At 33.9% G+C, this 17,049-nt stretch overlaps 1 protein-coding gene across 1 annotated transcript; it reads right to left on the bottom strand.

The window, feature by feature from the left end:
- Positions 1 to 137: 137 nt before the first annotated feature.
- On the bottom strand, positions 138 to 10,801 carry LOC135846303 (prolyl endopeptidase-like). Its single transcript, XM_065365311.1, has 16 exons — positions 10,569 to 10,801; positions 10,359 to 10,427; positions 9,889 to 10,109; positions 9,573 to 9,766; positions 9,407 to 9,489; positions 9,160 to 9,302; positions 5,856 to 6,018; positions 5,544 to 5,744; positions 5,245 to 5,439; positions 5,040 to 5,153; positions 4,789 to 4,937; positions 1,378 to 1,590; positions 1,121 to 1,271; positions 912 to 1,022; positions 716 to 784; positions 138 to 367 (listed from the first exon to the last, which is right to left on the bottom strand). The coding sequence occupies exons 1-16, from the start codon at positions 10,674 to 10,676 to the stop codon at positions 299 to 301; spliced, it is 2,253 nt and encodes a 750-aa protein (XP_065221383.1). The 5' UTR covers positions 10,677 to 10,801; the 3' UTR covers positions 138 to 298.
- Between the last annotated feature and the right edge of the window lie 6,248 nt (positions 10,802 to 17,049).

The following is a 17,049-nucleotide window of genomic DNA, read 5'->3' as shown; positions in this document are numbered from 1 at the left end:
CCATTTTTTCACATATTTTATGAACTGAGAAGGGGATCACTAGCATCACTTATTTTCTCCATGGGGGCAGAAAACTATTCATAATGTGATTTTCTTGCAAGAGATAACAACTTTATGGAATGGGAGTAAAAAAAAAGTCATAATAAAATTTTTAATTGAGTATGAATATGCTCCACAAACAACAGAAAATTATAAGTACTCATTAGTCATTAGTTATACAAAGTGAACATGATGATTAATAATATAACTATGCCAACATTGCCAACCAAGTGAATATATTTTTCTGATATCTCATATACTATGTGGTATGAAACTTGATGCCAGTATTCATTATTATGAAACAGTATTCATCCACAAGTCGAGCAATCTATACCAACATAAACATAAAACATTGAATCAAAATTGACATAAAAATTCAATTGTATAAATTTTGTGCTATGTAAATATAGTTGATACCTATCTACAATTAGGTAGGTACAGGTAGGTACAGGGTGCCCAGAAATATTGAGTACCTCTAAAAAAGTTTTCTACTAAAATACTTTGGTTATGTTTATGTTCACAGTGAATGATAATAATGATAGCACATGATTGGTTGTTGGACTGGAGAGATAACATTCCACCAATCATATGCATCTATTTCACGTTGCCAACCTATATTTTCAATGAAAAACTTTCTTTGGGGTACTCGATATTTCTGGGCACCCTGTATACTTACAGTTTTCTCTGTCGGTTCACCTTCGGAATGACCTGCATTAGCTTCAATTCTGATTATGAAAGGATTTTTCTGAAATTGAAACATTTCAGTGACTTACACAAATTTACATTTACCTTTTTTATGAAAAAAAAATGAGATTTGAATTAACCCGTGTGAAAATGTACACATGGATTCGGATTTATTTCATTCTTTTTACCTGGTTGGGATGACTCTTGGCTTCATGCCGCAGTGTGGATATGAATTTCAACGCATGTAAAGGTGGAACACGATCATCATGATCTGAAGTTGTGAGCATCGTAGCAGGATACTACAGAAAACATTGAATAATTTTAGAAAAATTAATTTCAAAACACAATGGGTGGTCTCCCTGCCCCTCCTCCCCCTCCCTCAAATAAAAATACCAACTTGTTTATTAGGATCATCCGGTATTCTGACATTATGCAAGGGAGAGTATTTAAACAAATATTTGAAATCACTCTCATTAGAAGGCGCGCCATATTCAGGTATCCAGTTGTAACCGATTGTGAATTTATCATATCTCAGCATATCAAACACACTGCAACAAAATGTGGTAAGTACATATATTTTATTCAATGTGATGCGTGACAGTGTGAGACCATCTTTCCATTGTTTTTCTAATTTTCTTCTTTTATAATGCTAACCCTGCTTCTGAGATTACTACACCGAATAAATCTGGCCTTTGGTTGAGACAGGCACCCATTAAAAGTCCTCCGTTGGATAATCCATTTATAGTCAGCAGTGGAGTTTTAGTGTAGTTTTCAGCGATTAAATATTCAGCAGCTGATTGAAAGTCGTCAAAAGAGTTTTGTTTCTTGTCCAGTTTTCCTGCATTGTGCCATTTTTCTCCGTATTCCCTGAAAATGCACCAATCAAGTTGTAGGTATGTAGGTGCTATTCATTAAGTCAACCAAACAGTTGAGTAAGGTAAACTAGGAAACTACCAGTTATGGACCGGGGACCAATTACGGATCTTTTTTTTGCGATGGCCTGGCTAGTTTGTAACTTGTCCGATAGAAGTGTGAATTGCGGCATTGTGTTGCCTTGAGTGTAGCCAACCTAGAAATGCATGGTCTTTGGATGTGGGGTGTTATCAGTGTGCTCCATGTGTTTGTAATCAGAAAGAAAACATTTTTACAGCAAAAATGTTGTTAAATTTGTACAAAGGTTTTTAATTAATTCAATTACATCGATCCAAAGAGTATATTCAATGAACATTTGGTTTCTATGTGTGAAGCTAAGTACCAAGAACTACTTTTTTGCATGTTCAAACTTTTTTGTGGATTTCATTTCAAGTTTATGTTGAGTGCTTTTTGGTAGAATGACAACCTGTTGCACAATGACCATGCTAATCTCGATGTGAATGTCGACCCATCCACATCTCTCACTTTCGGATGCTACATGTCGATGTGAATTTCGACCCTGTGTCAAGCTAATTGTTGATGTAATGTAATTGTCGATTGATGTTGATCTGCATTCGTGTCGACAATAGGCTCAACACGGGATCAAAATTCACATTCACATGGGGCATCCAAAAGTGACGGATGTGGATGGATCGACATTCACATCAAAATTTATGTCGACCTCCTGCTTCGTAAAGTTATAAAATTTGAGTTTAAAAATTTTAAATTTTTTCCCCAAAAAATGTATTTCTTCTGATGTGGCTATTGCTTGTGCTGAAAACAGCATCGATTCAAAGTCCACTTCCAAAGAAGTAAGTACAGATGAAAAGTCTGTATAATCAAAAAGTTGAACAGAAATTCCTTATATCAAAGATGGTGCAATACTTTATCTAAGAGTACCAAACTAATACATTTTCATGACAACATGTCAAGTCAATGTTAATGTTGATGTGAAATTCGACATCAACAAATACATCCACAATATCAACATCATATCATCTACAACTGCAAACTGTGGAAAAGTGAATAATTTCATCAATGCCCTAAAAAATTTGTTTTCCTCATTGAACAAAGATCATATTTTTGAATGTTTACTAAACTTTTAAACACTAGAACAGAAATTTTAATTCTGAGAAATTGGTTGACATACTCGTAGTTGTGTAGATGTAAATTTCGAGCATCAAAGTTTACATCTTACATGTCAATCTCAATCTGGCATGTCAAGGTATCAGAAAAAATGAGCAAATTTCTAAAATTTTCATTTACCTGGCTTTTGTATGGACAGAGACAGAAGATTCCTACTAAATAATTAATTGATCACTTTTCCATCATTATGTTGGAAAAAAACGTAGTTGCTGTAAATGTCGACGTCGACAATTGTTGTGTGGGAATGTTGAAACATGAATCGCTGTAATGTTTTCAAAATTGATGATTATAAGCCAAGTCTTATGTATTTATGTTGCATACCTACCACATATAATTCCATGTTCCAGTTAATAAACATGCAAATTGTGCAGGGCTTGAAAACCGGATAGATATCACTCTTGGTTTTGGTTTCGGTTTTATGTTTTTTGAAAAAGTAAAGGTTTTGGTTTCGGTTTTGGTTTAGGTTTTTTAAAATATTACCTCTCTTGTTCCAGTTTTGCTTAAAGGGTTTCATTTCAAAGGAATTGGTTTTGGTTTCGGTTTTTTCCTTTTTTCTCCATTTTTTAGAGGGAAGAAGGCCAGAAAAGTGGTCACTTTTTCAAATACTTTGTGTACGTGACTAGACAAGTAGACAGCAGGGTTGGCCGTAAACTAAATATTTTACATAGTTTACTGTAAAATGTAATGTAAAATTGTAAAGTAAAATATTTTTATTTTACTGTAAAGTAAATTAAAAGGTAAACTTTGTAAATTTTCGTGTTTTTGGTCAGTTTTTGCACTGTTTTGACGTTTTGAGTTACTAAAAACACATTTTGAATATCTCTGTGTTCATATTCAATGAAAAATGAAATGAATTTGCACAAAAGACGAAACAAATGAAAATTTGGTAAAAAATAATGTAAACAAAGTACAAAACCCTAGGGTTTTGAATGCCAGATTTCGCTTTTGACCCACTGACACTCGATTTAGAGTTAAAATAATAGTAATCACACAAAATAGGTAATTATGCCATCATTAGAACCGAAACAAAGCAAAGAAAAAAGCTGAGAACGCGAAAACAAAGAGAAATTGATCCAAATTTTGATTTTCCAACGAAAAAAAACAAAGAATAGTTTACTTTACATATTCAATTTACATTACATTTTACTTTACGTGTAAAGTAAACTATGTAAAAAATAATACTTTACGGTAAAGGCACATCCCTGGTAGACAGTGGCACTTTGGCAGTGCCAAATTTATCAACTTTTTTAGTTTTCAGGCCTTTTCACCTTTAGCATCAGTTTTTACTTTATTTTTACCAAAAATGCAGAATTAATTAGGCTATAATTACCAGAAAAATTGCAAAACCAAAACTGATTTAGTTTTCAATTGGTTTCGCTCTTGGTTTCAGTTTTGAAGTTTTGGTTTTGGTTGTGGGAAAATAATGCTCCTGGTTTCGGTTTTGGTTTCGGTTTTGAGCAATTTTAATCAGTTTTTGGGGGTTTCGGTTTTGGTTTTGGTTTCGGTTTGCAAGCTCTGAAATTGTGAAATTCAGTTTCGGTCCTTGATTGGTTTGACCCACAATTGGTAACTAATTTTTTTTCTATGAATTTTTCAATTTCAAAAGGGTCGTCAGGTACCAATTATGGACTGGTCCACAAATGGTAGTTTTTCAACTTCAATATTTGTGAACTTTGATGATGAAAATTTTCTATTGTGGTTCTCAGGGTACTATAACTGGTCTCAGAGTGAAAAAAAATGAAACGCTTCCTTTCATATTTGCATAATCCGTTATTGGTACCTCCTCAAAAACTGTCTTTTTTAAGGTCTTATTTCAAATAGGAATTAGGAAAATAAAAATTACTTTTTTTCAAAACTGAACACCTTGAAGTGAAAGAGGAAGCTTCAAGGATTATTAAAAAAAAATATATATATATCAACAGTGGGTCATAAATGATGTCTTGGCGATTAATTGTAAAAAAGTGGTCCATAATAACTGTTAGTTTACCTAAGCGAAAAAATAATTACCCTCCGCCTCTGATATTAGCCACAGCAAATATGCCATCAAAATTACTCATAAATGCTATCGAATCGATACGGAAATTAGGCAACGAACTAGATCCATATCCTCCATAAGCGTGAAGAAAAGTAGGATTATTTCCGTTCTTTTGCAAACCCTGGAGAAAAAATTGAAAATGGCGATCAACATAATGCAATTCTCCAGTTTCATTGCAGCAGTAAGTAAGTAAGTAGGTAAGTAATAAAATTGGAAGGTATACTTTTTTGTAAGTAAGATACATGGGCACTGTGGTTCCATCTTTGCTTTTGTAAAATACCTGTTCTGTGATGTATTTTGTACGGTCAAAATTTTTCAATTTGTTTTCTTTGAAAACCTGTATCGAAAAAATTTGGAATTCACAGTCAGACACTACATGAAAACTTTGAAATTATGTACCTAGCATACTCAGGTAATTAGAGAGGTACCTCGAGGGTGAATGATGATGGTGAAGATAGATTGCAACGATAAATGATACCAGGTGTAAGGAAGGATTCAAATCGGAAATATATCGTCTGAGATTGTTCTTCGCTGAAAAAACTATAATAATCGACCTCGCCGATTTCTAAATCGAATTTCTTCACTAGGTTGCCTGTTTTGATGTCATGTAATTGGAGAACAGTCTAAAAAAAAGAGCATCTGTTTAAAAAAATATCGTGTGAGATGTGAAATTTTACTATGGCTTTGTTTTCGGTACCTATAGTACATCTACATACCTAGTACCTACCTTAACATTTTGGGTATAACTTAAGACCATGAATTTATTAAATACTGGCGCTGCCCACTCTAATACATCTGTTTTATTTTCCGGTACCAAATCTGTCCACGTTTTAGGATCCGGGTTGTCGATATCAATTTTAATTAATTTAAAGTTACCAGCGTCTTTATTGGTATTGAAAATGAAGGTTCTATTATGATTATTAACATACTGCAAATGCAAAATGAAAAGACCTTTTTGAATTTGTATACATGAAAATTGAAAAAATAAATTCTAAGCGCAACCCTTTTTTTTTATGTAAGTACTGGTGGCATCACTTACTCTGTAACTTGCTTCCAATTTTGGGACGATTGGTATAAGTTGTAATTTACCCTTTATTTCGTAATTAATTTTTTCCAAATCCGCGATGTGTATCATATTTTCATCACCGAGATGGGCACACACAATTAGATACTTTCCGCATTTGCTGACTTTATTACCAAATCTGAAAATCATTTTTGAAAAGTGGGTTAATTCCTGTTGGTTTTTTAAAATGAAGCCGGTCAGCCGAAATCGTAGATTTTGTTTTCCAACATAGGACTCGCAAGAAATTTTTTGAACTGGACAAAAATAGATCGACAGAGCATGCAAAGGTTTACCACCGGCCAAAATCTCAAGTTCTAAAGTTCATTTTTCGATTTTTGGTGAATTTTTAAAAATCAAATTTGATCCAAAAATGAGGAAAAAAATCAAAATTTTACTTAACTGACCTGGAAAGCTGAATAAACGATATACCCTGTTTCGACCATGCCAAATAGATTGTAAACGGTTTCAAATCGTTCGGAGCAGTTCTGGAGCCTCCAGCAGATTTTTGAAACTTGAAATTTCAACAAAAATTCATCAAATGACGTTTGAAATCCGAAATGCGAGTTGCACTCCGATTTGAACACTCTAAAGTCAACTGCAGGTGGATTTCAAGACATTTTGGAGCCTCCAGCGACATTTTGAAAATTACTGGAGCCTCCAGCAGAATTTCAATACTTGAAATTTCCATAAAATTTCAACAAGGAGAGCTGGCAATCCAAAATTTACTCCGCAAACATATTTCAAATCGCCATTTTGGAGCCTCCAGTAACATTTTAAAAATTACTGGAGCCCCCAGCAGATTGTCAATGCTTGAATTTCTATAAAGTTTTAACAAAAAGAGTTGGCAATCAAAAATTCACTCTGAAAACTAATTTTAAATCGTTGTTCTGGAGCCTCCAGCGACATTTTAAAAATTACTGGAGACTCCAGGAGATTGTCAATGCTTGAATTTCTGTAAAGTTTTAACAAAAAGAGTTGGCAATCAAAAATTCACTCCGAAAACTAATTTTAAATCGTTGTTTTGGAGCCTCCAGCGACATTTTAAAAATTACTGGAGCCTAGCTCCAGCAGATTTTCAATGCTGGAAATTTCAATAAAATTTTAACAAAGAGAGCTGGCAATCCAACATTTACTCTGCAAACTAATTTCAAATCGTTATTTTGGAGCCTCCAGCGACATTTTGAAAATGGCTGGAGCCTCCAGCCGATTTTCGATGGTCACAATTTCTATAGAATTTCAACAAACAGAGTTGGAAATCAAAAATTCACTATAAACTAATTTCGAATTGCTATTTTGGAGCCTTCAGCCACTTTTTGAAAGTTACTGGAGCCTCCAAGAGGTTTTTCAATGCTCGAAACTTCCATAAAATTTTAACAAACAGAGTTGGAAATCAAAAATTCACTGCAAACTAATTTCAAATCGCTATTTTGGATCCAAATTTCAACAATAAAGAGTTGGCATTGCAAAATTCTCTTCGAAAACTAATTTTAAATCGGTTTTTTAGAGCTTCCATCAACATTTTGAAAGTTACTGGAGCCTCCAGCAGATTTTCGATGCTCGAAATTTTCATAAAATTTTAACAGAGTTGGCAATCAAAAATTCACTCTAAAAATGAATTTTAAATCGATGTTTTGGAGCCTCCAGCGACATTTTGAAAATTACTGGAACCTCCAGCAGATTTTCAATGCTCGAAATTTCCATAAAATATCAAAAAAAGAGTTGGCAATCAAAAATTTACACTGCAAACTTATTTCAAATCGCTATCAAGCCAACGCAGGCGTGTTCAAGTCAATTTGGAACCTCCAGCAACTTTTTGAAATTCGAAATTTCAACGGAATCTCAATAGTTGGAAAGCACAAATTCACTCTTTCAGCCTATTTCAATACTCCTTGAAGTCGACTGCAGGTGGATTTCAAGTCATTGTTAGAGCCTCCAGCGATTTTTTGAAAATTACTGGAGCCTCCAGAAGATTTTTCAACGCTCGAAATTTCTATAAAATTTTAACAAAAAGAGTTGGCAATCGAAAATTCACACCGAAAACTAATTACAAATCGGCGTTTTGGATCCTCCAGCAACATTTTGAAAATTACTGGAGCCTCCAGCAGATTTTCAGTTCTCGAAATTTCGTAAAATTGTTACAAAGAGAGCTGGAAATCCAAAATTCATTATCTGTAAACGAATTTTAAATCACTATCAAGCCAACTGCAGGTGGGTTCAAGTCAATCTGGAAGCTCCAGCTCCAGCAATTTTTTGAAATTCGAAATTTCCTCAAATGCAGTTGGAAGCACAAATTCATTCTGACAACTAATTTCAATACTCTTTGAAATCGACTGCAGATAGATTTCAAGTGATTTTTGGAGCCTCCAGGGAACTTTTGAAAATTACTGGAGCCTCCAGCAGATTTTTCAGTGTTCGAAGTTTCCATAAAATTTTACCAAGCAGAGCTGTTAATCCAAAATTCACCCTGCACTCCAATTAAAAATCAGTCACAAGCCACAAATTTCAAGTGCCAAAATGCATTTTTCGATTTTTGGTGAATTTTCGAAAATCAGAAGGCCAAAAATGTGATAAAAATCAAAATCTTGCCAAATCGACCTGGAATGCTGAAATTTGGGATATATCCTATTTTCGAACTGCCAAATCGATTGGAAAACGGTTTCAAACCGTTTTGAGCAGTTCTGGAGACTCCAGCAAAGTTTTAAACTTGAAATTAAATTAACACAGAAGTTCATAGAAAATCTAAGTTTAAAAAATATACTAGAGGCCTCAGTGGTTTCCAAAAAGTTGCTGGAGGCTCCAAAACGACTTGAAAGTTCACCAGCAGTCAACTTTACAGTGTAATGAAATTAGTTGACAGAATAAATTTTCTCATTCCAACATCATTTGATGAAATTTTGTGGAAATTTCAAGTTTCAAAAATCTGCTGGAGGCTCCAGAACTACTCAAAACGGTTTGAAACAGTTTCCAATCTATTTGGCACGATTGAAAATAGGGTATATCGCTCTTATCAGCTTTCCAGGTCAATTTGGTAAAATTTTGATTTTTTTCCACTCATTTTTGGTTCAAATTTGATTTTCGAAAATTCACCAAAAATCAAAAAATGAACTTCAAGCACCTGAAATGTTGTCTGGTGATAAATTTTTGCTCGCTCTTTCGATCTAACTTTGTCCAGTTCAAAAAATTTCGTATGTTCCTTAGGAAGAGGATCGGAGCCTCGAAGGGGGGGGGGTGCAATTATTTCTATTGTCAACTGATGAATATGACGTATAGCTACACTTACAGCCAGTAATCTGGATGTTCTGGAAATTCTGCTACAACCACATCTTGAGACTGTTCAGTTCCAACCACGTGGTAATATAACCTATGATTTCCATCCCTGTTAATGTTTAATCCTTCCGTTTTATTTTTTTGATCAAGATATGCCTGAAACATTACAACAGGTAAAAGCAGGCTACGTGTAAAAAAGCAGACATATTTGAAACCCAGATTTAGTCATGTCCATCCTTAAAATCAATTTGATTCTATACCGAATAGAATACGCCTTTATTATCATGCGTCCACGCTAACGATGAAAGTTTCACGTTTTCCAGTGTTTCTTTATAAATATCACCTAAAGTACACAAATAAAAATTCAAAAAACATCATCCATTTAAAACTTGAAAGTATTTTGATTATCATTTCGATAATTGTAACCTTGTTCCACGTGTTTGAATCGCACTGTTCTCCAGTCTGAACCATTTGCAATTAATATATAGGCGAAAATTTGTCCATCCTCGGAGAAAGCAGAAAAATATTGATCAAATGCGATAGTTCCATCTTTACTGAGAGTATTCGGATCCAATAACACTCTACCTTCGCTGGTTAATGAATCATGCACGAAAACCACGCTGAAATATAGGAAAATGAAAATTGAATTTTAATAAACGGTATGATCTATTTAATTACAAGTTTGAAAAACGTTTTTGTAAAAAAAATGCCCCTTCCCCTCCAATACAATAATACACCTTACTCTTGATTTTGTAATCCAGTATTCTGATATGAGAAAAAACGTTTGCCTTTTTGAAAAAACTTGCTGTATCTTTGGTTATACAATTCCTTCAAACGAGCCTCAAATTCAGCACGAAATGGACTTTTGTCTAAATATGATCTCGTTAAAGCGTTTTCCGCTTCGATTAATTTCTTCGTTTCGTCACTATTCAAGTTTTCCATCCATCTGTACGGGTCTTTAACCTGGAAACAATCCAATCAGTTTTTTTTTTTTTTATTGAAAAATAGGCAAAATTCGAATTTTTAAAAATGGTCACTCTGTAGGTAAATTATGGTTTAAGTTTTCAGTTTCATCAAGTTATTATTAAGTAATAATAGGTAAGTACTTTTATACTTTGTTTTTTTTTTTTAATTTTTTGAAACATTAAAAAAAATTGAATTATAGCTTTGAATACACTCAACAATATTTTCATAAAGTATACTCGTACTTACTATCGTATTATTATGATATATGTCTGATACGTTCTCATCTCTTCTAGGATTTGGATAATTGATGACAATCTATAAAATAGATAGCAAAACTGTAGGTAACTCGATTACGTCTAATTCAAGTGTAAAACCCCTTTTTATTTTTCAACTTCGAATCGTTTTTTTTTTTTTTTCAAAAAATGTCAGTAATGTCGTTATGATAATTTTACTTACCGTGTTAGTTTCACTGCCAAGTCGCCCCTCATGACTGAATGTATAATCGATCACCGTAATCGTAAAAATTGAAATTAATAATGATGAACTTCGAATCATGATGCGCATGAATACAAAACTGATGCCGAATAATGTTACATTCACAATCACTTCTACATAGGTACGGTTAACGTTGTTCTTTAATATTTCGGACGCTGACAAAAATTTGGATTCGAATTCGCTTTCAATCAAGTCCAAGGATGTATCAATTTATAAATACACAACCACTTATAGTGCAATTAGTGGCATTATGTCCAACACACGAGACTATCGACATTATTTTACTTTTTGACTCGATGCATGTGTACATATAATAATAATTATGTGCAGTGCGATTCGTGTATGAAATTTTGTAGAAATTTCAAGGTTCAAAAACCTGCTGGAGGCTTAAAAACGACTCAAAACGGTTTGAAACTTTTTCCAATCGATTTGGCAGGTCAAAAATAAGGTATATTCCAAATTTCAGCGTTCTTGGTTAATCTGGTAAAATTTTGATTTTTTTTCGTATCTTCAACATAAATTTGATTTTTAAAACATTACCAAAAATCGAAAAATTCACTTCAGCGCTTAAAATTTTGGCTGGTGATAAATTTGCCAAAATTTTACAGAAATTTTTATTTTGAAAAAATTATGAAAAAATCACAACTTTTGTCAAAATTGCCAAAAAAAGTCCTGTTTTTTGCCAAAATTGTCAAAAAATGCATTTTTTGAGACGTTATTAAGAAAGTTTTAATATTTTTTGCAAAAATGACCAAAAAATTTCGCAAGTAACCAAAATTTTGAAAATTCCTGCTTTTGCCAAAATTATCCTAGGAAGTCATTGTTATGTTTATTGCCAGAATTATCTGCAAAGTTCTGTTTTTGCCTAAAATTGTCAAAAAAAATCTCGTTCAGGTCAAAATTGTAAAGAAGTTCATTTTTTTGTCACAATAATAAAAAGCTCTCAAGTTTTGCAAACATTTCCAAAAAAAACCTCCCGCTTTTTGCCAAAATTGGCAAAAATTCAATCGTCAAAATTTATTTTTTTCATAGGTAATTATCGAAAAAAAAACTCTTTTTTTGCATAAATAAATAAATTAAGTATTGTAAAAAAAACTTCTGCTTTTAGCCAAAATTTTCAAAACTGTTGCTTGATTGTCAAATTGTCAGCAAGTTCTACTTTTTTTACGAAATATTGTAAGCAAAGACTTTTTTTTGATTAGTTATCCAAAAAATTCTGTTTTATGCCGAAATAGTCAATAAAATCCTGTTGTTAGTCGAAATATTCTGAAAGTACAGCTTTTGCAAAAATTGTCAAAAAGGACTAACGTTTGTCAGAATTTATCTAAAAAAAGTGCTGCCTTTTCCTTTTTTAAAGTCGAACTTCGTAATTTTATATTTTTCCTCTCGATTTCCTTTTTTATTCATTTTTTTGTAGTTCTCTTTAAAAATAGAAAAATTCTAACCCCAAAAAAATGCTATTTATTATACTTGTAAATAAAATGATACTTACCTATGGTTATTAAATCTTTTTTTCAGAATATATTTTAGTATGAGTAAAGGATATTCAAAATCAGTAATGCTAAAAAATTGATTTTTCAAACGATTTGTCCCTCTTGATGGGTCAATTTTGGTCGAAAAAATTTTTCCTCTCACTGTCGAGCCAAATTTGGATCAAGTTGGTCAATTTTTTATGGTTTGTAATTTCTATTGAAAAATATACTTTTTTTCATTCACTTTCACGAGACGTACTGACCTGATTTTTCTATTATCGCGTAAATTACTTGTTGATTTTGGGACATTAATTTGATTTCAAACCAATCCATGATCTAGGACGAATTTCAGATGACATTTTAGTACAATTTTGGGATTTTTTTCAAAGTTTTTGAATTCTGGTAAGATTTGTTGAACATGTGTGTATTGTACTTTTTGGATTTGAAAAAGATTTTGTTAAAATTTTTGAAAATTGAAATTAAAATCAAAATTTGTATTTTCAGCAATTATTACTGATTTTGAGTTGGAGTTCTGAACAATTGTTGGGTAATTTTACTCACTCTTGGTACCTTTTTGTAATTTTCACTGGCAATATTTTCATTTTGAAGAATCTTTTTTCACCGAGCATTGAAGAAACGTGTTTAAATTGAAAAGAATGTGAGAATTGTAACAGAATTGCTTTGACCTCAATTTGAACTTTTTTTTAGTATTTTTTCATTCACAGAGCTCATGATTACAATCTTTGCTAATATCGCTAGGTGAGCTTTTTTACAACTTTTTGAACGTGACTTGTCAAAAAAAGGTCTTATTTGCTTACAAATATTTCGTCAAAAAGTAGAACTTGCTGACAATTTTGACAAAAAGCAGGGGTTTTGAAAATTTTGGCTCAAAGCAGAAGTTTTTTTACAATTATTTAATTTTGGCAACAAAATAGTTTTTTTAAATAGGTAACTACAAAAAAAAGTTTTTGACAATGTTTTGGCAAAAAACAGGATTTTTTAGGATAATTTTGGCAAAATCGAGAATTTTTGCCAATTTTGACATCGGATTTCTTGAACAATTCGGAAAAAGGCAGAAGTTTTTTTTTTGGCAATTTTTACAAAAGTTAGGAGTGTTTTATAATTTTGATAAAAAAGGAACTTCTTCACAGTTTTGACATAAACGAGATTTTTTCAACAATTTAGACAAAAACAGAACTTCCCAGACGATAATTCTGGCAAAAAAAACATAACGAGGATTTCTTAGCATAATTTTGGCAAAAGCAGGAATTTTCAAAATGTTGGCTACAAAAGAAATGTATTTTGGTCATTTCTGCAAAACATATTGAGACTTCTTTAATACTGTCAAAAAAAAGGTGTTTTTCGACAATTTTTGCAAGAAAACCAACACTTTTTTGGCAATTTTGACAAAAGTTAGGATTTTTAAATAATTTTTTCAAAAAAGAAACTTTTGTTCAATTTTGACAAAAATGAGACTTTTATGACAATTAGGTATTCTAATCAGGTCATTTTTGATCTCAAAAAAGGCTGTTTCCGAGAGAATGGAGTGCTGTGGTGAAAATCTGACGCCGGAAATGAATTCGCCGTCCCAAAAAAACCCTACAGCCACATTTTCAGCTCGACTGGCGACAAAAAGTTTTTTTCCAAAAAAAAATGTATGAACGTACCCCTTAGGATTTTTTGGATTTTTTTTATTTTCAAAAAAGGCGAGTAAAGTGTCGTTTTCGACTAATTTGAGCAAGCACAGTCCGAATCTGGTATCCATTTTAGTCGTACGCCTTTTCTTCAGCGAGAAATCGCGAATATTATGCCGAATACGAGTCTGATCGCAAAACAAAGTTAATTTTTGGAATCAGCGTGCTGAAATTAGTCAGAAAACGATATTAAAATAGCGAAATTTGACAACTTTTTTTAAAGTCAATTTTGATGACAAAAAGAGCAATTTTTGAGAGAATGGAAGGCTCTGGTGAAAATCTGACCCCGGAAATGAATTCGCCGTCCCAAAAAACTCCCCGCACCCGATTTTCAACTCGATTGGCGACAGAAAGTTTTTTTTCCAAAAAAATGTGTGAACATACCCTTAGGATTTTTTGGATTTTTTTGATTTTCAAAAAAGTCGAACAAAGGGTCGTTTTCGACTAATTCAAGCAAGCCCAGTTCGAATCTTATGTCCATTTTTGTCGAGGCACGCTGCTTCAGTAAGAAATGGCGACAAGTTCGTCGAATACGAGTCGGATCGCAAAACAAACGTCATTTTTGGATTCAGCGTGTTCAAATTAGTCAGAGAAACGCCATTAAAAATGCAAAATTCGACAACTTTTTTCGGGTCATTTTTGACCTCAAAAAAGGCTGTTTCCGAGAGAATGGAGGGCTCTGGTGAAAATCTGACGCCGGAAATGAATTCGCCGTCCCGATAAACCCCCATAGCCCAATTTTCAGATCGATTGGCGACTAAAAGTTTTTTTTTCCAAAAAAATGTATGAACGTACCCCTTGGCATTTTTTTGATTTTCAAAAAAATCGAGTGAAGGGTCGTTTTCGATTAATTCGAGGTCACTGAGTCCGAATCTGTTGTCCATTTTTGTCGCGAGACGCTGCTTCAGTGAGAAATTGCAGCTATTTCGCCAAATACGAGTCCGATTGCAAAACAAACGTCATTTTTGGATTCAGCGTGTTCAAATTAGTCAGAAAACGTCATTAAAAATGCAAAATTCGACAACTTTTTTCCCGCTCATTTTTAGTCCAAAAAATGGCCAATTTCCAGCAGAAGAAGACGTCGCGCGTCGTGGCGACATTCTGACACCGGAAATGAATTCGCCGCCCCAAAAAACCCCCCGAACGAGATTTTCAGCTCGATTGGCGACAAAAAGTTTTTTTTTCCCAAAAAAATGTATGAACATACCCCTTAGGATTTTTTGGATTTTTTTGATTTTCAAAAAAATCGAGTAAAGGGTCGTTTTCGACTAATTCGAGGACGCCGAGTCCGAATCTGGTGTCCATTTTTGTCGTAAGCATTTTCTTCAGTGAGAAATTGCGACTAGTTCGCCAAATACAAGTCCGATTGCAAAACAAATGTCATTTTTGGATTCAGCGTGCTCGAATTAGTCGGGAAACGCGATTAAAAATGCAAAATTTGACAACTTTTTTCCAGCTCATTTTGAGTCCAAAAAATGGCAAATTTCCAGTAGAAGTGAGCGCTCTGATGTGAATCTGACACCGGAAATGAATTCGCCGTCCCAAAAAACCCATCAAACCAGAGTTTCAGCTCGATTGGCGACAAAAAGTTTTTTTGCCCAAAAAAATGTATGAACGTACCCCTTGGCATTTTTTGGGTTTTTTTGATTTTCAAAAAAATCGAGTAAAGGGACGTTTTTGACTAATTTGAGGACGCTGAGTCCGAATTTGGTGTCCATTTTTGTCGAGGGACGCTGCTTCAGTAAGAAATTGCGACTAGTTCGTCGAATACGAGTCGGATCGCAAAACAAACGTCATTTTTGGATTCAGCGTGTTCAAATTAGTCAGAAAACGCCATTAAAAATGCAACATTTGACAACTTTTTTCCAGCTCATTTTGAGTCCAAATAATGGCAAATTTCCAGTAGAAGTGAGCGTCGTGGCGATGATCTGACACTGGAAATGAGTTCGCCGTCCCAAAAAACCCCCCGAACCAGATTTTTAGCTCGATTGGCTACAAAAAGTTTCTTAGTCCAAAAAAATGCATGAACATACCCCTTAGGATTTTTTGGATTTTTTTGATTTTCAAAAAAATCGAGTAAAGGGTCGTTTTTGACTAATTCGAGGTAACCGAGTCCGAATCTGGTGTCCATTTTTGTCGAGGGACGCTGCTTCATTAGGAAATGGGGACTAGTTCGTCGAATACGAGTCCGATCGCAAAACAAACGTCATTTTTGGATTCAGCGTGCTCAAATTAGTCAAAAAACGTCATTAAAAATGTAAAATTTAACAACTTTTTTTCGAGTCATTTTTGATGTCAAAAAAAGGCTGTTTCAGAGAGAATGGAGGGCTCTGGTGAAAATTTGACGCCGGAAATGAATTTGCCGTCCCAAAAAAAAACCCTAACCAGATTTTCAGCTCAATTGGCGACAAAAAGTTTTTTTTCCCAAAAAAATGTAGGTATGAAGTATGAACGTACCCCTTGGCTTTTTTTGGATTTTTTTGATTTTCAAAAAAATCGAGTTAAGGGTCGTTTTTGACTAATTCGAGCAAGCCGAGTCCGAATCTGGTGTCCATTTTTGTCAAGGGACGTTGCTTCAGTGAGAAATTGCGAATATTTCCCAGAATACGAGTCCGATTGCAAAACAAACGTCATTTTTGGATTCAGCGTGTTCAAATTAGTCAGAAAACGCCATTAAAAGTGCAAAATTCGACAACTTGTTTTCAGGTTATTTTTGGCCTCAAAAAAGACTGTTTCCGAGAAAATGGAGGGCTCGGGTGAAAATCTGACACCGGAAATGAATTCGCCGTCCCAAAAAACCCCCCGAACCAGAGTTTCAGCTCGATTGGCGACAAAAAGGTTTTTTGCCCAATAAAATGTATGAACGTACCCCTTGGCATTTTTTGGATATTCAAAAAATCGAGTGAACGGTCGTTTTCGACTAATTCGAGGTCGCCGAGTCCAAATCTGAAGTCCATTTTTGTCTAGAGACGCTGCTTCAGTGAGCAATTGCGACCATTTCCCCAAATACGAGTCCCACTACTCATGCGGATACAGGATTTTTCTCTATACTGTCCAAGTGTCCAAGGAGAGTGAGTCGAGGACCGAAAATTCCGCTCGACAATTTTTATTGGAAGTACCCAACAATAATCCATCATAATTTTCCAAATCTGGAACTACATGGGCATTTCACCTATTTTACCTGAGAATATCCTTTACTGGAATTCCATCACTTCTTGGCGATATCAGAGAGGAGACATAAATTCAACACACCCTATAAAATAATCCACTACACAA

The sequence above is a fragment of the Planococcus citri genome, chromosome 1, assembly GCF_950023065.1.
Source record: "Planococcus citri chromosome 1, ihPlaCitr1.1, whole genome shotgun sequence".
NCBI lineage: Eukaryota > Metazoa > Arthropoda > Insecta > Hemiptera > Pseudococcidae > Planococcus > Planococcus citri.
This window is presented reverse-complemented; position numbering and strand designations above follow the sequence as displayed.